Source organism: Streptopelia decaocto, assembly GCF_964273445.1.
Source record: "Streptopelia decaocto genome assembly, chromosome: 7".
Taxonomy (NCBI): domain Eukaryota; kingdom Metazoa; phylum Chordata; class Aves; order Columbiformes; family Columbidae; genus Streptopelia; species Streptopelia decaocto.
The window spans coordinates 35,543,222-35,570,703 of record NC_138661.1 but is presented as its reverse complement, the minus strand read 5'-3'; the positions used below and the strand labels follow the sequence as shown (position 1 = coordinate 35,570,703).

The 27,482-nt window shown below is 36.5% G+C and overlaps 1 protein-coding gene across 7 annotated transcripts in view; it reads right to left on the bottom strand.

The window, feature by feature from the left end:
* Positions 1 to 27,482, bottom strand: part of GPHN (gephyrin) — a 295,329-nt gene that overhangs the window by 40,093 nt on the left and 227,754 nt on the right. For all 7 annotated transcript variants that reach the window (XM_082058023.1, XM_082058025.1, XM_082058024.1 and 4 more), the window contains 4 exons: positions 15,178 to 15,220; positions 10,646 to 10,783; positions 4,243 to 4,335; positions 817 to 872 (listed from right to left, as the gene is read on the bottom strand). In XM_082058023.1, the coding sequence (XP_081914149.1) occupies positions 817 to 872; positions 4,243 to 4,335; positions 10,646 to 10,783; positions 15,178 to 15,220 (330 nt within the window). The remainder of the gene's footprint in view (positions 1 to 816; positions 873 to 4,242; positions 4,336 to 10,645; positions 10,784 to 15,177; positions 15,221 to 27,482) is intronic.

Sequence of the window (27,482 nt, the reverse complement as noted above, 5' to 3'; positions counted from 1 at the left end):
GGACTTGAAATAGCCTGAGAAACATGTGAATTAACCCATGCTCTCCTGAAAATAAGGTGGTTGAATGCAACTGATTTTTTTTCCTATAACCTGAATTTTAGTATAGGAACTTATCAAACGTACTCGAGTTTGAGAGCAAATCGCAAATCATGTCCATTAATGATATATTCATACAGCACAACAGGTCATGAATGGGTACTGCCCCAACTTGGTTTAAAATTCAATCCACGTTATCTGCTAAGATGTGCAAACACTCTTTTGATTTAACAAACAGAAAAGGAGCAATACTGCACGCTAGGCTGCTTCCAGGCTTCCTCTAGATTGTTCTGATCACTACGTACCTTTAAAGGCTTCGTACAAAATTCTTGCACTTTGTTTTGCAGGTATCGGTGTGAATAATGCAAGCAGCTGGTGGGAACAGTTTTTGGGCTGACGTTCCTTTTAAAATCTGTCAGCTGGAAGGGGTTAAATCTTGCTTTTCTCCGTTTATGAATTGTAATGCCACTAGAAACCTTATGTCCTCTACCATTGTACTACGGTAGAACATTACTGGGTGCATGCCTATCGGATATGTCGGCACCAGCCTCTGAAGTATTTTGGGATATCCTTGTTAGTTTCTTATGTAACTGCACTACCTCACTTCTGAAATCATATCCCAAGGCACAGAGCAGGAGGCTAAGTACAGCTGTGTCCTACTTCACACCACCTCCAAGAATATTGAGTTTTGTAGCACTAGCAAGGCTTGTAAAAATACAAAGCAATATCTTACAAAAGAAAAATACATTAAAAAAAAAAGAGAAAAGAAATTGTGCTCACCTGCTCACCAGCCTGGGATTCTCCTATGATGAATCGATCTCCTGGGCCATCAGCAGCTGTTAAGATAGACAATGCAAACGGTAAAGGCTGAACCAAAACAAACAACAGCAAAGAATGATCTAAGATTCAATTCTTCAGTGTCAGCATGACACAGTTTATAAAAGTTGGAAAACATTTTAGGTCCTTTAAGTTGTGTTTATTATTTTGAAAAGTAACGGTTCTACAGTACTTTGAACCAAAAATTTCTGAGGAATATGGGATCAAGTAAAGGGAGATTAGGAGGAATTATATTAATAGCAAAGACTTAAGAGTGTTCATGAGTTTATTTTTATACAAATGTCTGCCATGAGCCAATCCTTTCTATGTGAAACTAACACAGTGGAATCACATATTTTGTAAGTATTACCTACATTTTTTTCTAGACAACAATGGAATATTGACATTTCTAGATTCTATTTCTGCCTTTGGAGGAAAGTGTGGACAAGCACAGTGGTTACAGACTGGGTAGATGACCATACATTTTCATACATTTTCTGAAGAGCAATAGGGCTAATATAATGCAACTTGGACCACCACATTAGAAGTCTGGGTTCTGCCCCTTTTTGTAATTTTAAGAGGTAGCACTGAACTAGTTACCTTATACCTTTCACTGAAGCCATTCTGAATAGTAAAAGTTGGAGATCATTGATTTAACAAATCGAAGGTATCCAGGACTTCTAATTTAACCAAATCTGTATTTTTACAGGTACAACAAAAAACTCCATTAGTAATGGTGCCCAGTTTCTGCTTCAAAGGTCCTAGTGGCATTATAGACTCTACTTTAGTGTGAAGCACATATGGAGCACAAACAACTCTGCCTGTCCAAGCACAGCAGGCATGCTGTCAAGAGTGTTCAGACAAACTGGGTTCATATGACCACATTTAAATATGTCTTTTTATTCATTTTAAATCTGTAACTGTCAAATGTTGACTTATCAGAGCTGAAGTCTAATCAGTGACAACCTTTACCTTAATACCTTCTGTTTAATTTCAAAAGCTCTGAATTTACAGCTAGATAACCTTATCGTATTGAGAAGTGCTTTCAGGAAGGATGCTCATGCAGTCTGTATAATGAGTTATTACATTTGTACTCATACATCAGCTGCAACTCTGCAGATTATGATCTATGGTACTTAGACATGTTTGAAGACTAATGATTAACTTAACTTTAAAAGCCTATCAAAGAGCCTAATCTATGAGCTTTAGAACAAATTCTAAAATAAGGAAGTGGAAAAGGACTCTTCAGCTACTTGTCTTTGAATAATGCATATAATACTACTGAATACAGTTGTCAGACTGTCACCGAAAAAATGCACTGGGATGATCCAGAGGAAATAAGAGAAAAAAATTCCTAATAGCGCAACTATTTTAAACCTGATATAATGTTACAGAATTAGATTTTATTCCCCCATTAATATTGATACGGAGACAATGTTTATAGGTGAGGTCCAACTGATAGAGTTTGAAGAAAGTGGACAAGGTTTTGGGCAGACAGGTTTATGCGACTGAAAGGTAATAATTTATTTTTTTGTAAAAAGTATCTGTTAATGTAGTCAGTATTATCTCTGCCTACAAGCTTTGTTTCTCATATCCTGAGATAACAGGCCTACAAGAGCAATAAGAACAGAATAGAACCGAGTGTTTCAGTTGGAAGGGACCTACAATGATCGTCTAGTCCCACTGCCTGACCACTTCAGGGCTGACCAAGTTAAAGCCAGTTGTCAAGGGCATTGTCCAAATGCCTCTTCAACACTGATGGCTTGGGGCATCAACCACTTCTCTAGGAAGCTTGTTCCAGTGTTTGACTACCCTCTTGGTAAAGAAATGCTTCCTAATGTCCAGTCTGAACCTCCCCTGGCACAGGTTTGAACCATTCCCACGCATCCTGTCACTGGATGTCAGGGAGAAGAGCTCAGCACCTCCCTCTCCATGTCCCCTCCTCGGGAAGTTGCAGAGAGCCCTGAGGTCGCCCCTCAGCCTCCTCTTCTCCAAACTAGACAAGCCCAAAGTCCTCAGCTCCTCCTCACAGGACGTTCCTTCCAGCCCTTCCACCAGCTTGGTTACCTTCCTCTGGACACATTCAAGTACCTTACTCTTACTCTATTCGAATCCACCACCAAAACTAGAGTCTTCTGTGTTGGTTTTGACAGAAGTTGTTGAAGACAGAGTTCATGATCCTTCTGTTCATCCTGTGTCTTTACTGAGGCTGTACTTGTGCTTTCCCAGGTTGCAAGACAGCATTTGCTTGATTCCCAAGGCTCTTGTCAGTCAGCATTCTACTGAGAGCTCCCTCTCTCAGCTTTTCTCAGTGTTACAATACCTCTATTTCTCTGGCTACATCTGCATTCCCTTGCTGCTATTACTGGTCATTTTGGTTTGCCTGTCTCTCACACACAGATGACTGACAGCTGCAGTCAAACAAGTCTTGTAGACCTGGAATTTCATTTTTATACCAAATCCATGGGGAAGCTATTGGACCACATCCATTGTATGGGTTTCCAGACAGTCTATTTCATGGACAGTTACTTTCTGTTGTTTCAGCTGCCTCTAATAAAAAACGCATTTTAATGTCCCTAGAAGAAAGTTGGCTATTGTGTCCAAATTTCAACATGGTGTTACAATGATTCAACCCCTGCCACAATGAAATCACTACTGGTATGATGTTGAATCATATACATTTTAATTTTGCTCCACAGGTATCTACAGGTGAATATCATTAGTCTTACTTTACAAAGAGAAAAAACTGATGCACAGAGAAATAACTTGCTTAAAATCACGCAGCACCTAGTGGCAAAGCAGAGGATGGATTCAGGTCTCCTGGGAACTACTCATTACTTGTTCCATAAAGTCACACTACTCACTTTTTTATACATAGCAACCACAATATCTTCCAAGTAAAAATTAGTTTTTCTTTTGAGGTGCCTCCAACAGAGTACACTCTGACATGTATTTTTAAAAACTCCCTAGTGCAATCATAAAACAATTCACAAATAGGAAGCTGGATCTGTGACAGTTCAACAAAGTGAGAAATATGTAAGAAATTCCTGATTAATTCAAAAACAGTGGAATAGAAGAAGAATCTGTCATTTAGAAATACACGTTCTATTACTTTCCTGAGTTCTTTAAGTTTCCAAGAAACTCACTAGTAACATAGGTGCATGTCTATGAGCATACATGCATATGTACGTATATATCCACTTAAAAATCTGAATTCAACTTTGTGGTCTTCCTTCAAGATAGTTGCATTCTACATAACTGTGCCTCCATCAAGTATCTGAATCAAATCTCAACCATAGTAACCATTGCTGGATCCAAAACAGGTGAAGTAGCATGTTATAAAGTGGTTTTACAGACATTATACTGCAAGCCCACAAAGTGAGTGTTTACCTCTGACAGCGTAGCCGTCTTTTACTGATGCTGGAAATGGTGGTAGATTATCTTTTGCATATACATCTTGAGCAAGGACTCGGCCCATTCCATCTAGAAAAAAAGCGAAAAGAGCATTTTCCATGTCATTGCATCTACTGAAAGGGGAAAACAGGTGAAGAGCAGTGTGCTCTGATGGATGAAATCTGTCTGTATGCGACATGAACGGAACAGGTCTCATGTTTTTGATTTCTGCCTCTACATACACGAAAAAAGACTGGAGTCTGAAACTACTGGTGAAAGATTTGTTCAGTAAGTCTGTGTTCCTGGTTATGGTGAAATTGTTGACAGTAAATCTGAATGTCAAGCACCCGGACTGAGAGGTAATAGCTCTGGTATAGGATCAGGCAGAACAAACAAGTGTTTGTTTCTTCACAGTGTTTTCCTCCTGAAGTGTCTCAAAGATACATACTTTCCTGTATTTAAATTTTAAAAGATTTTTTTTTAAAGCTTTCAAAATAACATTTCAAAAGTGAATCCTGTGTAGAAAAGGTGACAGGTGATGGATTGAGCTCAAAGGATTCAACTTAAACAGTAATGATGGACAAGTTTCCCTGAACTGACAAAGAAGTTTTGCAATAGATGAGCTTTGCCTCATTGCTGAGAGTATTTCTGCTTAATGGAGGGTGAGTGCCCACAAGTGTCAGGATTATTTATGTAAATTTACACTGTTCTAAGTATTTTAATATATGTTTGAAACATACTCTTTCCCTTCATGTAGCAGCCATGACTGAATGAGGTGTAATTTGGCTCGGAGAGTCTGACATGAATTATTTCACCGTTGGTCAAGTGCACGCTATAACGCTTGCTTTCATGGCACCAGCAAGAGTTTTCTTTTAGTATGATGTGGGACAGAATGGAAAATATCTATCTTAACCCTTCACATAGTGGGAGACTGAGAACGAAGATCTATTACATGTGTGATTAGATGGACTGGGAAGGGGCATGTTGGTCAGAACTACTGAGATCAACTTGACTCCAATGTGTCTAAGTAGAAGAAGCGAAGCTCATGTCCTAACAGAGGCCGCCACTCTTAGGAGCACGTTGTGGCACAGGAGGGCAACATCCAGCTGAAAGTATGAAGGAATGAGAGGATGCATGAACATTGCTGCCAGAATTTGCATGGATATGTACTTCATAGATTATGAACATTCAGATGTGCCAAAGAGAGGTATCCTTAAAGTGTGTTTCTCTTTCTACAGATAGGGAAATAGACGTGGTTCTGGATTTCCTGGGAAGGCAGAAGACCTAACATTGCACACTAAATGGACAGGTTTTGTTAAAAAGTGCACCTACTTGATCTGAAAACGTTCAGCTCCAGTGAAGTGCCATTATAATGGAGATTATATTTTACTTATTAATGCAAGGTGATTTAGTTAGTAATTAACTATAACATCATTGCGCTCACATCCACTTGTATCAGCTTTCAGCTTGAGATGAATATTTATGTTGCTTTTTTGAAATAAGTGTTGCCATGAAAATGCTGATAAAACCTGCTAAAGCAACTCGAAAAGCACCTTTGTGATAGCTATTAATATATCTGCGCATCACTGCATATCACTGTCCATGATACACAACACGTAAGTCATTAGAAAGCTCATGAAAGCTTGTACACTTGCACTAAAAAAACCCACAGCACAGAAAAGGCAGCTATCAAAGGCCTAGTAAAAAAAGCCTCTGCTCGCAGACACACAAAATCTCATACAAAAGCGACGCTTCTAATTTTAGCAGGCATGTTGTGTCTTCATTTTACTTCTTGTCTGCATGCAAAATTACACCAATTAGAGCAAAGTTGAACAGTGTGTTCCTGGCATTCTGCCATGCAATATTTGAACGGAATAAATGGCTAGCCAGTAGCGAGAATGAATTTCATTAAGGGGAGAAAAATGTGAGAATTACTTGCTGAAGCCTTAAGCATTTAAAATGAAGCAAGTCAGCAACTAAAGGACAATCTGAAGTACCTCTGTATTCTCCTTTATTAGAGCAATTATTTTAGAAATACACTGTTTGACCTTATTTAGATTAATTGTAATTCAAAAACGTGTTCTGAAATATTTTAATGTCATCAAACTGCCCCTTATGATGCCCATAGCCTTCCGATTCTAACACAAAATAGAGAATTACTTTAAACTCAGTTTTCAAATTTGGGTTTTTTTTAAAGCTTAGCTGGTGAAACTGGAACAGTTCTGTGACAAATACTGATTTCTCAGGGTATTTGTACTGGGACAAAACAGTGAGACAGGTATTGTACTAGAGGTGATGGATTTGCTCACATTTTGTAAATACTGCCCTGGTAGCACTTCAGTACGATAGGAAAACGCAACGCTACCCAGATAATCAGCTAGTTCAAAATGAAGAAGCAGTGGAAAAAATGTCCAAGCTCTACAGAAGTTACAGAGCTCTTGGACTAGATCTGAAAAACTGCTTCGTTCTCAGCCTTAAGCCCATTAAGTGTAGATTGCATCTGCTTTGTACTTTTAGTATCAATTAAACTTCTGCTTCTTCTTAGTTTCAAAAGAATAATCATTATCATGCTGTCTAAAAACTTAACCTTATATATACATGGAGTAATGTTCAGGTAACTGTATTTAGCTGGAATAAAAGGCTAACTGGGGCCTTCATACCAGATATTGATGAAGGCAGGTAGGAAATACACTTCAGATGTCTTTGGTTTATGCCATTTCTGCAAAATATTTTAAGACTGTCTTTTTTTTTTTTTCTTTAATATGGAAGAGGTTAAATGATCTATACAGGCACTGAGCAATACACTTACCAATGCAAAAGTCATGTTCCAAATGGCAACTTTACTCATCCTCCTCCTTATGTTAGGACAGAATAGATTTGAAAGACTATAGCAAGAATCAAGTTAGGATTGTACTGGCTACTTGTACAACATTCAGCAGCTTTATTTGTGAGTTTATTACTATTTAATATGTTTAGTAATGTAAATAAATCAGGTTAAAATCAATTAGGTAATTTGTTAATGAAATTAATTTCAATCCTGGAAGCTTAAACATTTTACGTTCCTTACAGAGAAACTGTGCTCCCAAGAGATAATTTTCAGGAGCTCAGTGTTAATTCAAGGCACAAAACCAAAAGGAAAATAAACACAGCACAACAGTGCTTGTCTGAGTACATTTAGTTAGGATTCAGGCCTCCAGGACTGTACTTCTATTATTTCCTGACATTACAGGTGTATTAACTGAAAAAAAACCCCATAACTAAATAAAAAACTGGTTCTTAATTCATGGTATTCTTAAAAATCAATATTTTTAGCCAACTAATATATATGTGTGTACATACATGCACACATATATACATATATATGCCTTTACAAAAAATTCCTATATATTTGTCTGTATAACACTATGGTGATTACTTAAGAACTTCTGAAAATGGGATTCCATCTTGAGATTTGTAACTGCAGATTAAGAGAATTTCATTTCTGGTATAACAGATGCAGATGTGGCCTTTAGGATGTCTCCTAAAGGCTCAATCCTGAAATTTCATACTTTGTATTAGGGAATCTTACAGTGCTAACATAAGTATATACTTCTTGAAAAATAAATTGCGAGATACAATTTTAAACTAGAGTGAAAAAATATGAAGGAATATAGCTTTGTTAAATTTTCATTGTTGGCACAATTATGTGAATATTAAACCAAGAATATACCTGTACAGCTGATGACCTTACCATGTATCTAACTCTTTCATTTTGGGTGGGAGAGAAGAGGGTCATAACTGAAGTGTCTCAGCAGGCTCAGAACATTGTTTTTAAAAGAATAACGGGGCCAGGAACAATAATAAAAATGTTCCAGACTTAGAATCAGCTTGTATCTTATGTCAGTAATGAGGTAACATGAAGAACAAAATGAAATATCAACTAAGATAATATCAAGTATACTAGAATACCTTCTCTTACCTTGACAGCATACTTCCATGTAGTAAAATAAGAACAGAAACAACCAAATCGTCTTTTTGACAAATTAGAGTATATAAAACTCTATAGAGAATATAAGCATCTAGCCATGACCAATTACCTCCAGCTACCTCTGTAAGGACATTTTGAAGAGCATGTAGTCTGAACAGAGTCACTCTGTTATGGGTATGGTAACTTTATCAGTATTAACACAAAACTGTTATTTAGCCTATATTTTGAATGGTGTTTAATATTAAAATAAATTACATGGTGAAAGCTTGTCTAAGGCATGTTGCATCAGGAAATTATATGTGCTGTGATTTTTCTGATTTCACCATAGTTCTAACGAAGAAGTTTACAAATCAGATATATGAAAAGGCTGCTACTTACTGTTGTTACAAATATGTTTGCACAAAGACTAGTGTATACATATAAACAGACGGTGATGTTATTGTTATGTATGTCAAGATACGTGTAGCATGTGAAGATTATGCTTATTCTCTGTCTGCCTAGAATAATATTTTTAGCCACATTTTATTAACTTCTAGGAAAAATACAGCTTCTACCCAGAAACACAACACAAGCAACATAGAAGCTTTGTGAAACAGTATGTAAGTTGTCATTCAGAAGTGCAAAAAATAGAAGGAGAAAAGTGAAAATAAAGACACATTCACAGAATCAAGGAACAAAAAAAGGGAAAAACAGCAGCTTATCAGCACTTGTTTTCCCCTATGATCAATGCAACCCAAATTCAAGTGCCTATTTCTTCACTTACTTTTGCAGTAGAGGTTTAAAAGATCAAAACTATTTTTATATCAAAAAAGAGTAATAATGCTACAGTACCTTTTATAGCAAAATAAACCCATGCTGTGCTTATTTTTCAGGGAGGTACACACCAAACTTCTGTCTTTTATTTCAGGAGCTCAGTGTTGTATACATAGCATCTACATGGACTAAATGTACCTAACACTGACTCATCATGTTGTCCACAGAGGGCTGTCTTAGCCAAGGCATTCAGCTGACAGCTATCCCAAAAGATCTAATAGTGCTCAGGCATTTATGCCTTAATGCTGCCTTCTAACGTGCACACCATTATTAAAGTGCAGGTTGCAACATGCACACCGCTTGTTGATCCAGTCCTGGTGCTGCTCTGAATGCAGCATGTGCAGCGTCTTCTCAGAGATCTGCTTCCCACTGCCAAGGCACAGCGCAGTGCTGGTGTCTGCTTGGAGTGACTAAACCCACAGCTCTGCTAAATCACTATGTCAGTACGAAGACATCTCAAAGGTTTGTGGCAGCACAAAGATTTGGTGAAGAGCATGAAAACTCTGAACTTCCAAGCTAGAAGATGGAATATTTCATTCAGAAACTGTACCTCTCTATTACCTGAAGTCCACTGATGTCCTAAACATTTTGCCTCTTGAGGCTCGCGGTTCCACTATCTCTCTGCTCACCACCTTACCTTTGGAAAATCTGTAGGAATCCCTGGAGGAGGCTTCCCCCTTCCCTACCTACTTCAGGATTACTTGTCAGCATGCTTACTGTCATGGCTTTGTTCTGTGCCAAGAACACTCTCCCAGATAACGCCCAGGCATGGTGTTAGGGATAGCAGGAGGAAGGGAGACACCTAATAGGCATTATGAACACACTGTTTCAGGAGGGAGGATAGTTTAGCTGAATAAACATGAGAGACGCCTTGCTAATTCCTTTTAAGGCCAGAAAATGGCTTCACCTATCCCCATTTATTTAAGAGTACAGACATGGTCATGTCTGACATTTTGCCTGTTGTTTGGTGCCTTTTAAGACAGCATCACTGTATAAATCAGCAACAGTGATCCATGATTCTAAATTTTCACTAAATCAAATATTAAATGCAAGTAAGTATCAGAAAAGGCTCATATGTAGTGGTAGAATAGAAATGGTTTATAAGAACAGAAATTCTGGAATGACTAGTAGGCCAAGCAGGATCTGAAAAAAACAGACTGAGATGAACTATTAAAGATACAGATGTGGAAAAAAGTGACCTGGAATCAACCATCACTTTGATTTGATCATTAATCTCAGATTGGAAAGGGGGTTTAGTGAGAATCTCACACAGTAAGAAAACAGTGAACAATCACAGTACAACTTGGAGGTAGTTGGCATCTACAGAAGTCCAGTGTTAAATGCTGAGGCAAATGGTGGTTTCTATGTTTTAGCTTTGTTCCATGTAACACAGAGCACAGGAGAGTTCATTTATATATTTAGAGTTTCATTACAGATTCCTTCAGAGAGCAGCACTGAGCTAAATCAACATTCTCCTGACTTTGAAAGGAGACTTTTCCTCCTATTATTGGCATTTCCTAAAGCAGCTTCTCCTAGAAAAAGTACTGGTTCCGACACCTCACAGCATTAATAAAAGACAACAACTACCCTAACCCCCACAAAGAATCCAACTTAAAATACCTCTGTAATTGATGATTTCTGTTCCAAGCACTGGGGTCATCTCCAGAACTGTGATGAAGGCCTTGTCCATAGATGTCAATGGGAATGGAGACATGCGGTGTCTTCTTGCTACCTTGGTAATGTCAACAGCACTGTGACCTGCAACGAGAGAGCACCAAGTTTGTATATGCTACAATGTGTAGATGTACACAGTGATGTTCAATTAAACCACTCTACAGAAACTAATCCACAGTAAATTAAATTAGCTAGTTATCACCATTGACCATTTAGGTCAAACACTGGGAACACACTGTATTCAACCAGAATGGAAAGAGAGATTTAAAACAAAATGCAATTTACAGTTGAAAAAGTTCACAAAAGTGTATATCCTTACTTGTAATGAAAAACATACCAGAAGTCTTGATGAGTATAAAAGGATCCGTTAATTAGAAACAGAAACCCTTCAAAGATTATGTAGTATTTTATACCAAGGATGATAATCTGAAGTTAACTCAGTTCTGTGAACTATGAAGTCAGGACGATTCATTCCTCATTCTGTTCTCCACAAACACTCCTCAATATGCTACGTGCAGTGCACAGATAAAACATACAAATGGACATTGTCCCAGTGAGTTTAAAATCTAAGAGTGAGATGGGAGTCAAAAGGTTTGAAAAGAGGGTAGAGGGAAGCACAATGTAATCACTGGACAGTCACGACAGCAGTCGGGGTTTCCAGATTGTGGGCATCCTACCCATTGTCAAGATTTTGTGGTCACCACAGGAAAATCACATTTAAATGTATAATTGGAGTGAAGGTAGTAGGATAGATTAATGCAACCTTACTTTTCCCACATATGAAGGACAGGTTGGGAGAAAATATGACAAAAGTTGGTTGAAAATGAAGCCAGCAGCATGTTTGATTTCTTGATACTTACTGAGAGTAAAAAAAGGGGACAACAAGCTATGAAGGATTTTGAAAGTGAAGATAATCAAGTAAAGAGAGGGAACTATTGCAGGAATACACAAATAAGACTAACAGATATAAATCAAAAGATCAAGAAAATGACATTTGTAGAAATATCTTGAATGGATTTGCCTAGAACAAGAAGGTTTTTATGAGAGCCAAAGTGGATGATGTTCTACATGTAACATCTAATGATATTCCTACAGCAACATAAATTATAAGATAGTATTAACAATTAATAAAAACTATTTTTTAATAACTTGATTTTGCTTTGCAGTAGCTAGCTGAATATCCCATTTGCTGCTGCACATGCCTTCACATTCTGGAAAAAAAGAGATTATCACTTTAAGTGTAGTCTTCTATTAGGTTGATGCAAAAGTAATTGCGGTTTTGGACCGTGAATTGTAGATCATTAGAACTAAGTTCAAACACATCTTTATTAATCAAAACAGAAACCACTACAATCAACACATTTTTCCCAATGAGAAATAAGTTTTTTTATTATTCTTGTAGCATAAAAATGCATGCTTTGGGATTTGATGAACTATTTGAAAGCACTTTCTGTATCCTGCTGCTTGTGGAAGCGTTTACTCTGCAAAAAAGTTGTTGAGATGCTTGAAGAAGTGGCAGTCAGTTGGCGAGAGATCAGGTGAATATGGTGGATGAGGCAAACCTTCCTAGCCCAATTCAATCAGCTTTCGAAGTGTCGGCTGTGCGACGTGCAGTTGGGTGTCATCGTGGAGTAGAATCAGGCCCTTTCTGTTGACCAATGATGGCTGCAGGCGTTGCAGTTTTCAGTGCATCTCATCGATTTGCTGAGCATCCTTCTCACATGTAATGGTTTTCACTAGGATTCAGAAAGCTGTAGTGCATCAGAGCAGCAGCAGACCACTAAACAGTGACCATGACCTTTTTTGGTCCAAGTTTGGCTTTGGGAAGTGCTTTGGAGGTTGTTCTTGGTCCAGTCACTGAGCTGGTCGTCACCAGTTGTCATATAGAATCCACTTGTTGCCACATGTCACAATCTGATCGAGTAACAGTTCACTGTTGTTGCACAGAATAAAAGAAGACAACACTTCCAAATGATGATATCTTTGATTTTCGGTCAGCTCCCGAGGCACTCACTTACCGCGCTTTCTCACCTTTCCAATTTACTTCAAATGCTGAATGACTGTAGAACGGTCAACATCGAGTTTTTTGTTAACTTCTCATGTAGTTGTAAGAGGATCAGCTTCGACAGTTGCTCTCAATTGGTCGTTGTCAAGTTCTGATGGCCTCACCTTCAAGGCCCTCGTCTCCTTTGTGCAACTTCTTGAACCACCACTGCACTGTACGTTCATTAGCAGTTCCTGGGCAAATGGGTTGTTGACATTGCGAGTTGTCTCCGCTGCTTTACGACCCTTTTTGAACTCAAATAAGAAAATTGCTTGAATTTGCTTTTGGTCTAACATAATTTCCATACTCTAAAATAAATATAAAATAATCAGCAAGTAATGAGTCAGTAGCAAAAAAACATAAAGCGTGAAAAGTGCATTAAAATTATGTATAACATAGCCACATTTATTTCAGAATGTATTCCAATATGAAATGGCAAATTTCAACAATGCAAAAACTGCAATTACTTTTGCACCAACCTAATAATAAGTAACTACAAAAATAGTAAAACAATCACACAATCTAAGTTTTTCCTTCAGAAGAGAAGGTTGCTTAATCGATATGTATATATAAAACTTCTTTCTAGCACTGACACATGCTTGTCTCTCTATGTGGGAGACTGTTCATTTTTTTAAATTCCATTAACACCGTAACTATCTTTAAGAGTAAGAAACAGAGACAAATAAAACTGTCCACCTGATTCCAGTCCCAAGAAAGATTCTAGAAGAAATTATTTGAACAATCCCTTTGTACATATTTAGAAGATAACATGATGATAAAAGCAGGTGCTGTGAATTTGACCAGCACAAATAATTTCTAATTGACTTAATCCCTTTCCTTTACATAGCAGTTGTATTTTGGTTCTGATGTAAAGAGTTCATTCCTTGTGTATGATGCTTTGAAATTTCTGGACACAGTAATCCCTGCAGATTCACTAGATTCCATATAATTTACGTTAAAAACTTTTTCCTGACTCCATAAATTAAGGAAATATTTTCTTAAAAGTTGGGAAAACTGAAGGAAGGTGCTAGGAAAAAATATGTCAGGGCAGTGAACACTGGTGGAACTGTGTAGCAGTAAACAACCTTTATGATACAGGCAGGGAGGTGCTTTTATGTTTTTCTTCTACTGCTACCTAAACCTCATTGTTAGCTACTTCAGACGCTAGCATTTCACCTCTCTAACCCTTAAAACATGAATGAATTCAGAGTCTTTGAATGGTGCCCAGAGTACTAGCTTCAGATTCAGAACGCTGTGTCTAATACACGTTACTTGCTTACATCAAAGGTTCTGTTAAAATCTGCTGAGAAATGTGTTGTTCAACAGTTTTTTTGAAACCAGGTAAAATCCCCTAATCTCTGACAACTTTCTTCCAACACCAAAAGTAACACCCATTATTTCTGTAAGAGAAGCTAAGAAAATACATACTCAAACCCAGAGCCCCTCTGGGTTTAACACTGGCATGAATAACCTTAACAAAGAAAAGAAGAAAGATGCACATGTAACTACTAACCCTCCTCTTTCCCTATTCCTACAAACAAAAGCCACCTCTTTTTTTAGAGGTATGATACACTTAAACAGACCTGGATACAAACAAATAATGATTTTTTAAATTCTCACTTTACTAAGTAGTACTTCTAAATTACAAGTAAATGACATTAAACAACTCCCCAGATCTTCCCAAGTTGTCTTTCACTGATTTCAAATGTCAGATGGCTCTGAAAATAACTACTTACAGTAAGCAGCATTTTGCATGACAAAATAATCCTCTAGCTTTGAAGCAGCAGAGTCAATTGGCTGCATAAGGCAGCAAATTCCTGACAGTCTTCTCTCTTATCACCAAAACAACTTCCTATTCCTGTTGTTATACATATATATATATATATATATATCTACACATTTGGTGAATCAAATTTTAGACTAGGAAAGGTTCCCATAAAACAAAGGAAAGAAATCATGCAAATTACAGAACCGGCCATTTGGATCAAACCCGAATTCTTAACCTTTGCATTTTTTTTGTTTGATTTTATGTAACCCAACATTCAATTTCATATTCTGGTATGAAAATAAAAATCATATGTATTCAACTTGAGAATTTCCATTTTCATTGCCTTTGACTGTTGATTCTTTTTCACTATAAAAGTTACACACACATGATCAATTGCAACAAAACATCACCACAAACAACACAGACCGCCATGTCATTAAAAAACCAACTTTGAATAAAAAATTAAAAGGCAACTATCCATTAACACATGAACACTATGAGGTATTTACACTTCTATTTTGTCTCCAGACTGAATTTCATTGTCTTGTTAAATTTCTTCTGCCAAACCCACTTATGTCCCAACCGTATCCTTCTCATTTGATTATCATATGCTGTCTTCTGAGCACTCTTAGTTTCTCAACAGAGTTATGAAATTTCCGTACTTACTTGCTCTGAGGATATTCTCCTTGCTGCTGCACCTAGACTGGACCTGCAGAGAGAGCACAAAGAGTATGAGCTACAGAAGTTGACAAGAATGCAAAATACAGAGATATAATGGGCAAGCTCCTGGGATCTAAGACAGAGGCTATACATATTTTCAGCAAAGTTCTTACATAACTCTACATGAGAGAAGTACATTAAGCAGAAATGTAGTAGCTGATGGTCGGAATCTGATACAAGCAATTTGATTCCACACCCTACCATAAGAAGCAAGATGGACTAAGGACAGTATCAGAGTAAAATCAAGGAACAAAGTGGTTAAAATTACACGTTAAGCTCCAGTTAAAAAAAAAAAATTTAAATCCACATTTTCTTGTACAACTGTGATCACAGTTAACTCTGAACCTAGGTCCTGTTTTATGATTAGACATAACATAACTATATTATCATGACCTGCTTTAAAATTCTATTATTGACATTTTCAGGTATTACAGAAAGAATTTAAAATAGTCAATTTAGATTGTGTTGATTCTGAAAATATTTAATAAGACTTCTTTGCAATTGTATAAGCGACCCACAATTGTATCAACAGCTGCTAGCTAGGGCCAGATAAATTTCCTCAGTTGTTTCTGTTTGAACAGTATATATTTTACAGTGCAATTCTGGGTGAGAATGACAACTGGTTTCTCAACAAATCCTCTTCCTTGCTGCTTAGCTGCTGCTGTGCTATTCCAGATACATTAGCCTGACTCCAGGGAAACTGGATGATTCATGTTGGTCTAATATTCTAGTAACACTGGATATTTAGAGTTTCATCTGTTTACCACGCAGGTTTAAAAAAGAATTGTTTTTGAAGAGTAGCGGTCCTGTAAACACAACACAGTTTAAACTTTATCTGTATTGAAGTATCAGCTCTTGGTAATTCTTCTGAGGTTTGGAAAGACAGAACATTGTACAATAACATGGAAGTTGCAAGCTTTTAGATGAGCTATTTGAACAGCAATCTATCTTCTGGCAGGTCAGCTGGCTGAACTGGTAGCACTTGAATAAAAAGCTTTCTGTGCGTACAAAACCCCAGCTAATGTGAACTTCACAGGAAGACAAACCTCTGAGAGAGAATGGAATCTCTTTTTTACTTCATTCACAAATATATTGCTAAATTTCAGTGAGAGGACTAATAAAGTAAAACTGTGTACACACGGTGAAAGAAGTGGAATAGCACAGGTAACACTGAGGGTGTAATTTCCCTGCAGAACATTTGTCTCTGCTGAAAAAGCAAAGGAGTGAATCCAGATTATCTTTCAGACTACAGTTTCGATTTGCAGTTACAGAAAAATTGCCTAGAAGGTGAATATGTGTGATCTAATAATTGATGAAGAATGGTACACTCTCAACTCCCAAAAGGCCGTCTTCAGAAAGGAACAACCATTTAAGGCTGAAACCAACTGTGCCCCAAGTTCTAAACCTCTTTCTTCTGTTCCACAGCAGCTTGCCCCAAACGTGTATTCACATATAAAAATCAGATTCTACAGCGCAACACAATTTACTTATTGTAATGGAATAACTTATGGAAAGTAATGTTGCAACTTAGAGTGGGTTATGGTGTCCTTCCCTGAAAAAAACTGTTGTTTAAAACAAAACAAAAGAAAAAACCAAACCAAACAAAAAAAACCCAGAAACCCCCCAAACCCTCCCTCCTTCCCACCAAAAATACCGTAAAAGAAAACTGCAAACAAATATTAATTATGCCCAAATTTGGCCCAGAGTTGTTTTACCAGATTTCAAAGGCATGAGGTGAATTCTCTTTGGAAGAAGTAAATATTTATCTATAATTTACCAAAGGACAATTCTGGGCCAAAAAGGTGGTATAATGGTAGGAAAGAAAGCACAAAAGAGAGAGTGGCACAGACTGAGAGAAGCAGGATGGGACGTGGCAAGCCAGAAGATGGTGTGTGCAAAAGGAGACATGGGCCTATGTGTGTAAGACTACTGGTTAAAATGGAAGAGGCTCTCTTATTTCTCACTGAAAACCATATGAAAAGAGAAAACGAGGAATGGGCCTGCTGCAACATAACCAAGCGATTCAGCAAACTGTGGAATGAACTCAGTGAGGTAACATAGTCCTAAAGAAAAAGGCAAAAAAACCAAAAAATACAAAACACAAACATTTGAAACAATCTACTAAAATAAACTAAGTAAAATATGTGATCCAAAGGACACAGATAAAAGCTACTAGAGAAGGAGGAAAAATGTTAGCAGACAAAGACAGTGCTAAAGAAGTAAAATGGAAGTCAAGAGAGAGTCTTCAACAAAGTGGAGGAACAGAAGGAGCCCAAACCCATAGCGCAAAGCAATGTTTGCGAATGGAAAACAGCTCCTTTGAGCAGTAATAGTTACTCTCGAGTTGTAGCCTCTATTCCTCCTCAGTTCATCTTTAAGCCCTTCCAACCTATAGTGGAGCTAGTGTATGGACAAAAACAAGAGATTTATAATGAACAGAGCAGCTGAGATTTGCAGATCAAATCTTCCAATATAAAAAACGTGCCGACAAAGTTTTGCTCTTACAGAGTCCAAATGACAATGGTAACAAAAGACAGCTGGCTTCACACGCAGCTTCGTACAGGCCATTTTTTTAATTCTGTGCACACAGAGGACTTGAAATTTACTTTTTGCTTTTTTACACCCAGCCTACAGTTTCCATGTTATCACTCACCTGATGGGCAACATATGCAGTATGAGAAATAATTTGCTTCCCACAAATTTTAAAAGCAGCTGTGGAAGAGGAATCCATGATAATAAAATAAAAGGCTTGATCAGCTAGACTTGATCGTTTCCCAAGCTATGCTCACAGCTGCAGAATACAAACCATGTTTTAACATAACTGACATAAAAATTAGTTATTACATAATACTTCTGTTTGCTTAATATGAATTGCACATTGATATCCTAAATGTTATTTTAAAACAAATCTGCAGTAAAATACCATTTTGAATAAAACCCACTGGCTTTCTAACACATACAGTTTCAGCAGCAATGGAGCTTTGCATGAATGGGGTCATGTTCTTTAAATGCCTTTTATCATATTCATTATTTGTATGTTTTACTACTTGGTTATTTGTGACATTTACAGAAAATTCGTATTCTTTTCACAGCTACTGCTAAGTCAAGAATCCATATTACATTGCATATAGTACCATGACTGACTGGGTGAGTGATTAATAGTATTATTTACTATAATTCTTCTTATTCACAGGTAGTTACAGAAATAACAACCTATGGCTGTCTCTCACAGGGAAAGTATAGATTTATTGTTTGTCCATTCTACCGCCTCTTGGCTCATGATGTTCCTTGGCAGAAGACACAGTGGGCTACCAGCCAGTACCATTCCCTTGCATAGTTCAGGCAGAATGTAACCAAACCCAAAGCATTCGATTCACATTACTCTGTTCTCAAGCAAACTGGATTTTATGTTCTTTAAAATATAATTTCATCATGCTGGAATGCAGAGTAAGCTTTCTTCCATAGGCTGAAGTAGTAAACACAACGGGAAATAAAGTACTCAAAAATAAATTAAGGGAATGGTAAAATAAAGAGTACTTCTGACAATTTCTATCAATTAATCATGATTTGTCTGAAAAATGAAGTCAATGACTGCACTAAACTGATTTAAATCTACATGATATGTTTTGCTGCAAATAAAAATCGGTCCACAAATTTTTTTTTACACGAAAAATAGAAAAAGACACAAAGAAAAGTTCATGCTACAAGTGAAAAATTAATGTGAAAAATAAAGAAAAAAAGAAAAATTGAAAAATCCTTTAACACTTTACCATGACTGTTAGGAATGGTTAGAGAAATTACTTACCTTTTTAAAGTCATAACAAGATTAGCACAGAGTATTAAGTCAGCTCTTCATTATGGGAGGTACAATTAAAAGCCGTTGGTTATAATAAAACAAATTGCTACACAAAGATGAAGAGTTTCCAGCCCAGTATGAAAAGCTAACTCTTATGGGAGTACACTTCCACTCAGTTTTACAACATGAAGAACAATTCAGAACAATTACACCAAAACATGAGTAACCATCAACAGAAAGAGCCTGTTTCTCAGGAACACAGAGCCTGTAGGAGGCTAACCCGTAATCGTTATCATTTACAGGAAAGCACATCGCTCCACTTTTAGGAAAGCATGCACAATGTGGAACCACCAGCAGAAACCCAAACATCCATACGGACACGGAGGACTAACGTACAGCAAAGGGAATGAGTTTGCCAAGCGGTAATGAAGGAAGCGGGGTATGCGAAGCACAGCAGCCGGTAACAGTTTCCGAACTCTATTCCCCTAACTCTCCCATAAACACCGGGTGGGCTGTTTATGAGCTATTGCACCTACCACAACTTACTGTCAGTGAGAAAGCGTGTAACTCATATAACCTCTCCTGTAAACTTCAGCAGTTTTATGAAGAAAATTTATTTTGTGTGATGTGGGAAAGTGTGCTGCTGCTCCTGCTTTTTCTACATGTGTTTTACTTAAGAGATAGATGTGTACCTTACACAGCATCTAACCCTACAACAAAGCGCTCTAATAACTCATGTAAATATTTCTTATCATTTTATACTGCAAAGCATTTCAGTGGCAAGAAATATCTTGGTGCCACTCAAGCTTTAATGTATACTGCCATGGCTAAATTCTCTGTTCAAATTGTCTTAATCTCATTTATATTCATTACCTTCTACATGGGTAATCAATCACGTGATCTGAGTTCTGTACCATATACTCTGAGCACATGCCTTTTCAATGTCTCTCAAATAGTTGCCTGCTTTAAACAATTTTCAAATCACACATGATCCAATCTGTAACTCTAGAGGTTTGCACTATGTTTCTTGCCTAGATACTCTCTTCCCCAAGAGTGCAATGTACCATAATCAGTATCTGTAACTAACTAAATAAAATAAAACTAAAGCATTAATAACCATGTCTCAAACCAGTGTAATACCACTATAAAAGGAATTGATTTGGGCCTGTTATTCTAGGCAATATACGTAAGGTTAAACTAGGGGCTAATTTGAAAAATACAAGGAAACACATTGTTTAATGAAAAAAAGTTCTAAATCTAATATGAAGAATAGAAAGAGTTGCTTTGATTGAATTAATATGGGACATAAAAATGATGTCATTTAAAAAAATTCACAGGAAAAGTGTATACTTCAGAAAACTTTTAACAAAGTATTTGAAGATTAAATAATCCCATTACAAGATGCAATGTTCCTATTTCAGGAATGCATTCCTATTCAAACAACACTTAAGCATTTGGAGTCTGTGGGAAGAAATAAGCAAAAATTATTTGAAGCCAATATCATTTTAGGAGCAGATTTTTACCACTGATTAATTGTTACGCTTTGTAGACTGGACACTGAACAAAAGCCATCTTCAAATCTTGAATATGCCTTTATGTCTTCATCCTTACATTATTGAGTCCTCTTTTCTGAGGTTTTTCCTAGACAGCTACACATTACATAAAGATATATATAATTTTGATAATTGTTTCCCAGCGGAGTATGAACATGGAATTTTATGGTCAGATCATGATTCATCCTAACTACTGTTCAAACAGGACAGTGGACGTGAATTGATGAATACACTGCAGAAACATGAGGGCTGAATTGGTTCATTTTACAGGAGCAGTACAAAAAAAAGATATTATCCAATATTTGGAACTAAATGAAAAGGCAAAGGGCAGTTTCCTGGGAAAGATGCTGATCAGTCATTGTCTCTCAACGAAAACTGACTTTGTCCTGGAGACGCAAAATCATTATGTTTATTACTAGAAGAAGCTTCCAACAAAATCTTACACATCAACTAAAATTGCAATCTGAACACCTCACTGAATAAAAAAGCAGGAAGATACATACAGCAAAACAGGAGGTAAAGTAGTAAACTACTGGTCAAAAAGCTCATGGGAAAGTAAACTTGCTACAACAAACTGGCAGCATAGGCTTGATAGTTGAGAGTAAAAAGAGGCAAAGAGAATGGAAGTGGTTTTTATTTCCTCATGGGAATTTTAATGAAATGTTTACATTTGTAAAATTTAAAAAAAGGAGCTGGATTTTGTATTCTTAAGAATATGGGACAGATTACAGATATGCTGCATGAATTACACTGGAAAGACAGCACGCTTCTGTGATTTTTTTAGAGGCTGTTGAGGACTTATTCAAGATCATACTGGTTTTGTTCAGAGAAGGAGTATTAATTATAATACGTAAATATGGAGAGAACAGGCATCTTATGTAAGCCAAAGCCCATATAAAATCAAGACATAAAAATTATTGCCAAATAATTTGTGTACAACATCCAACAGATATTTTTAACCTGTGCTAACAAAATTGAAGTGGGGTTTGTAAGGCACAAGAAATCTCTAGACACTGCCCTTTCGAAAATCAAAAGTTCTACCACTTGCACTATCAGCTGTGAACAATATTTTTTTTTTTGAAAGAAAATCTTAAACTACCCCCAAATGCTCAGGAAATATTTTCCAGTTTGAGAAGTAGATACTGTAAATAAAGGTAGAGAGAATACATTTTCTTGCCAAAGAGATACAAGAGATTCCTGTTATCCTTGTTTGCCACAGAAACAGGATTTGTTTGCCTCTTTTCATACGATCCCACACCTTGGCAATTTGATTGATGAATCACTTAGCCTTAGAAGTATGTGCTAGATGTCTGAGTTATAGCTGACCACCAAGACTTTTTAAACTCCTTGTCCATTCCAGTTCAACCAGCTTTTTAAGCTACTGTCAATCAGACGGACTAAAAATACATAGGTGATGTATAGAAATTCTTGTCCTCAGGCACACCATAAATTACTCTCTAACCCTTGACATACACTAATAAGGTTGACATTTTAAAAAGTTTCTTTTTTTTTTTTCAAAGTATTTTGGTTTTAAATGAAACTTCAACTATTTTCACATTTCTGTTTCTTGACTTAGCAACAGCCAATTTCAATGCACCATTAAAACAATGAAATTTCCACATTACTGCAAAATAATTGAAGCTATTTTTCTTGAATGGTGTGACCCTCAAAATCAGAATAATAAAATAAATTCTTCATTCAAACATAGTCAAGTGAAATTTGCAAGTTTAAGCGAAACACAGCATTTAAGACATATCAGATTGATGTTATATGTGTAACTCTTATTTTTCATTTGACATGTAGGCATTATGATTTCATCATAATTATTATCAGCATGTCTTCTGCATGAGAAAAGTCTATTCCATTTTAATCGCCCTGTTCAAAAACTAGTTTCATGTTTTAGTTACTAAACATTACCCAAATTCTCTTCTGAATGGGGAATTATTTAGTTCTTTATAGATTTCTCTGTTGTGCTCAGTTCTGCAATATAAAATATCCTAATACACACAAAGGAATTTGTTTTTACACAACCTTTGTGAAGCAGAGTGATGACTTGATCTTGCAAATGGGAAACTGAGACCCAGAGACATTTAGACTAAATTTAATTTGACATGCCTACAGCTGGATTGTAGAATCCAAAGCCCCTCAGCTGCTTTTGGAATGCTCAGCAAATGTGAACATCACTCAGTAGGTGTCTCAAGAAGGGCACACAGAAAATGAGTAGCCCTGAAGATGGTATAAGTTTTTCCAGCATGAAACATTAAAGTTTACATTAATATGGAGACAGAAAATGCAACATAGTCTTCCTTAGTATCTATTCAGGGCTTTCCCATGTTTTCTCTTCCAGCAGACAGCTATGCCTCCTGGACTGAAAGCAGGATTGCTGTAGTCACCATTTGCCCCATCTGCCACAAATGGGAAACACAACTCGGCTTCCTTAGTATCTATCAGTGTCAACATCTGCTTAAATGTCAGTGGGGAAGAGACAGAGGCCTATTTGGAACTTTTAGCTTCTGCTGGTTTTGTTCCTACCTCCTCTGAGGCCTACAGGCCTCCATCTCTTTGATCCAAGGTCTGTGAGAGTAAAAAAGCATCTCTCCATTGACCTTCAAAGCATTCTGAATCAAACTTGTACTTGTTAACAAAGCCTATAACCCATATTTCATGCTTACAATCTATCTTCCTGGAAGCTCACTAAACAGATAACACTCCTTACCTTTCTATGTTAAAAGAATATGGGCACATGAAAACAGTAAGAACAAAACCAAAACACCGATAAGCTTCAAAAGCCATTGATCAACTGACCAGTGAATGTCCAGGCCGAAAGAGTAAATAAAAAGGCCATCACCCAATTCCTTTGTTTTTAAAGCATCTTTGAAGTTAAATGTCAGCTTTTTCCATTGGTGTCTGTCAGCAGTTTTGGTTGGACATTTTTATAGTTATTGTAAGTTTAAAGTGAATAGTTTGACTGCTTTTTTAGCTCTATAAGCAGGAACAAAACATGCATTTCTCAATGTCTGATCAGAATTTCTGCAATGGTTTAACTCCAAAGTAGTTGATTTTGGTTAAGCTTAACATTTTTATTTGAGCTAGGAGCATCAAAACTGAAGGGCTTCAAGAACAAGAGCAAAAACTAGTAAATACAGGTAACAATAATCATATATATGGTGTATATTATAGTCACTGATATACACAACATGCAGCCAAAGCCTTGGACTTGGTTTAAATTAAGATTCAAACTAGACAGCAACAACTGTAAGGAAAATAAAGCTTCAGTGCATGAATCCATCTGAGCAGTAAATACCAGTATAGTGAACTTCCTGCATGAAGAGCCAGGTTTCTGCCTGTGAGTTGAGATGGAAACTGAGACTACATTCCTCTGAAGAGAATCCTTAAAGTGAAATCAGATTCATCATGGATGAATAACGTGATGATTTCAGGGGGTTCATAAGCTATGGAGAGGCTGGAATCGAGCAAATGCTGCACTGGGAACTGTACTGTCAAACCCAAGTTGGAAACTATTTTGAAGTGATCAGAAATACAAATACAGGAACAGGATTTGCATTTAGGATTCTGTTTTGAGCCTCAAAAGCATAAGATTCCTTTAGTGTTGTCTTGAATTTGGCAGTCTGGATTGCAAGGTCCAGTGCAAGGGTACCAACCAGCCTGCCCACAGCAGTTATGTGCCTGAGAAAGAGAATATTAATTTGGCTGGGCTTCTAGAAGTACTGAGTCTTGGAAATTCATAGAAGAGAAAGGGATATGGAAAATACTGTGAATAAGGACATTCCTTCTCCCCTCCAGCTCTCAAACAAAAAACTATATGGTAATTATGCTTAGCAAAAAACTTGCTTCCATGTCACAAAACTGCATTTGAAACACTAGAAAAACAAGAAGATAACACAGGGAGCACTGACAGGAACCCACTGACATGTGAGCTGTATGTTACTGGTACTGACACTATATATCTACAGCATATCTAATTTGACTTCCATGTGTTAAAACAGACACTGTCCACTAGAGATATATGTAAATTAGATCACATGAATGGCATTTTGCATCGGTGATTACTCCAAAAGCTATAACAGCAATTTAACAGGAGCTGTGACCTACTTTGATTTATTACTATTTCAGACTCTAGACTAGTGTAATAGATTCTATTACTGAAGCTGACTCTGAATAGTTAGATTGCTTTGGAAGCTGAACCTAGGGAGCAGTTGGACTGAGTGTTATTCCTAGTGTAATAGAATACAAACTAATGTTTGGCCTGTCAAACAAACCGATTTAAGTAGTAAAACCCAAACAAATTAACATTGTATGCTGGTGAGATGCTTGCTACTGGATTTAAAAAGAAAACAGTAGTTGTTTAGGAAAAAAATCTCACAGTTATACCTAATCAAGACAGTTTTGATGTCATACAGTCAAAGGTACGGTTCACTACAAGAAAACTGAAAAAACCACTTTGCTTAAATAGTTGTAATTACAGAGAAATAATGACAAGATTGACTTTGAAAAATGCAAATGTAGATTACATACGTGAGTCTAAACTATAACAAAAAGCAAAATGACATTAAAAGCTCTCTGACTTGATCTATCTTGTTTCATAAAGAATTGCACATCTCTGCCCAGCTATCCTGAGAGGAACAGATGGAAATCTGAGGGAATTCAGGGCAAACGGATGGGTATTGAGCAGGGACAAGAGGGTAAAATGTCTCCTTATTTTGTGGAAGAAGAGGGAAAAATTCAGAGATGGGCATTTAAAACATAAAGACTTACATTGTCTTGAAAAAAAAAGAGCAAAGAATATTTAAGTTCCATATGGGAAAGAAGTTATTTCTAAATTACTTGACTTTTAGAATATAGGAATGTATATAACAGTAACTGGAAAACAGACACTTTGAATTTTATTTATTCCTTCTCTGATAAATGCAGATCTAGGAAGCATTTTACCAAAATAAAAATAAACAAAAAGTATTACAATTTTGATAAATAGATAAGGTTTAAGCTAAAATCCATTACATGAAATGAGATGCCATTCAGAATCCCAATTTTTATCACACTCTTGAATGTTAAATAGTTCTTTGTAAATGAATTTGGTGCTTGAACTGAACTTACTAGCAGAGAACAGAGTAAGTGCAAAACATTGATATGAAGGGATCGTTTTATGTCACAGTCACAAGGTAAGTACCACACACAGGGAAGCTGCAGGTTTAAGTAAATTTTTGCTATTATTTTGAATGTATGAACTAATAATGGATCTAATTTGAGATTCAGCAGTGGGTAAATGAAGATGAATTGTATTTAAAGCACAATTACAGCAATGTTTCTTAAATAAACGTTTCTTAAAATAAATGTTATTGTAAATATAACTTCATCAAAGTTATTAATGTATACTTTGGTCAGATTATTGCAATAATGTACTTTCTTTCCCGATGTGACTTGAAGTTTTGCCATACTTTCACTTATGAGCTGTCATGAATTCCTTTCTTGATATGACATCTACTACTTGTAGCAAGAACAGTTCCCTGCTCTGGTATGGCAGAGAGAATGCTACAGAAGATATTTTGTGCAGCTACTAATCCAAATAATGAGAATGAAGACAGAACTAGTAAAGCTATTTTCTACAAATAAGGAAACTAGATCACTGGCGTTTCATGATTTTTTGCATTTTAAGGTACACTCAGGAAACCACATTTCTCTAAAAGTTAGAATTTTAATCCATTCATTTTCCTTAAGCCTAGGGTAAGGTATTACTACTACTAAAGCAAAATGCAATAGAAAAATTGCAATTATTTAAATGGCAGTTGCCATATAGAAAGCTTTGACCTCTTGTTCATGTATGGAAGTGAAATACAAATACCTACAAATTCCAATTTTACTTAAAACCTCATTGTTCTATTATCAACTACAAAAAAATAACACAGAAAACCAGGACTAGATTGTACCACTATAATTGGACAAAACCCAAATGATTAGTGGATCCTTATTGGCTCTGTTGTGTTTATTTATTTCTGAACTGTAGATACCACAGATACATGTGGGCTTTTTTATCAAGATATTTTTCTGTTTTCAAGCTGAGGGACATACCTGGCAAGTTACTTAAAGCCATGTCCGTTAACAGTATGAGAACCTCAGTGTTCCCTCTATTGAACAGGGCTAGCTTGGAAAAACATTATTTAAAATTTCAAGGAGCATCTCTACAAGGTATATAAGGTTCATAAGGCAATGAGACAGGCAATCTCAATTTAATGTAGCAATTTTTCTTCAGTGGATCAGTGTATTTAAGTCAAATGTCATGAACCAAATTCTCTATCTGCTGGACTTCTGCTTGAAAGCAGAGAAGAGAATGGAGAGGAACTGCTTACATTTACTTCATTTTGTCTCCCCATCCAAGAAATAGCTTCAATTGTCTAAGAGAAATCTTTGTTTATGGCACGAGAAAGATCTTATGATAGAGAAAATAAAGGCACAGGTCCACTCTTCTTGATCACGGTCTTCCACCTCCCCAAACACTTTTTTGCTTGAATTCCATCACACTGTGATTTTAAGGGTTGAATGAAACTCTCTATATTGAAAAATACAAAAAAATCTCCAGCTGATATACAGACTGAAAAGTTGAGAAAAGAAAAAGCAAGGAAAAAGGAAATTATGTTCCATAAATCACTATATGTGATCTATTTTGTTCATGCTTTCTCTTTTTATGTGATATATTGCAAAAGAGGAAGCTAATTGATATAACAAAACAAAAACTTAGTGTCACTCCAATCAAGTTTGTGCGTAACATGTTTTCAAAAATGTACAAATGAAGGGCATAAACATTGAATACAAACCAGCCTAATAATCCAACCAATAACGAAGCCATATAATTAACTCATGATACCTGAAAGTCTAAAGACCACCTA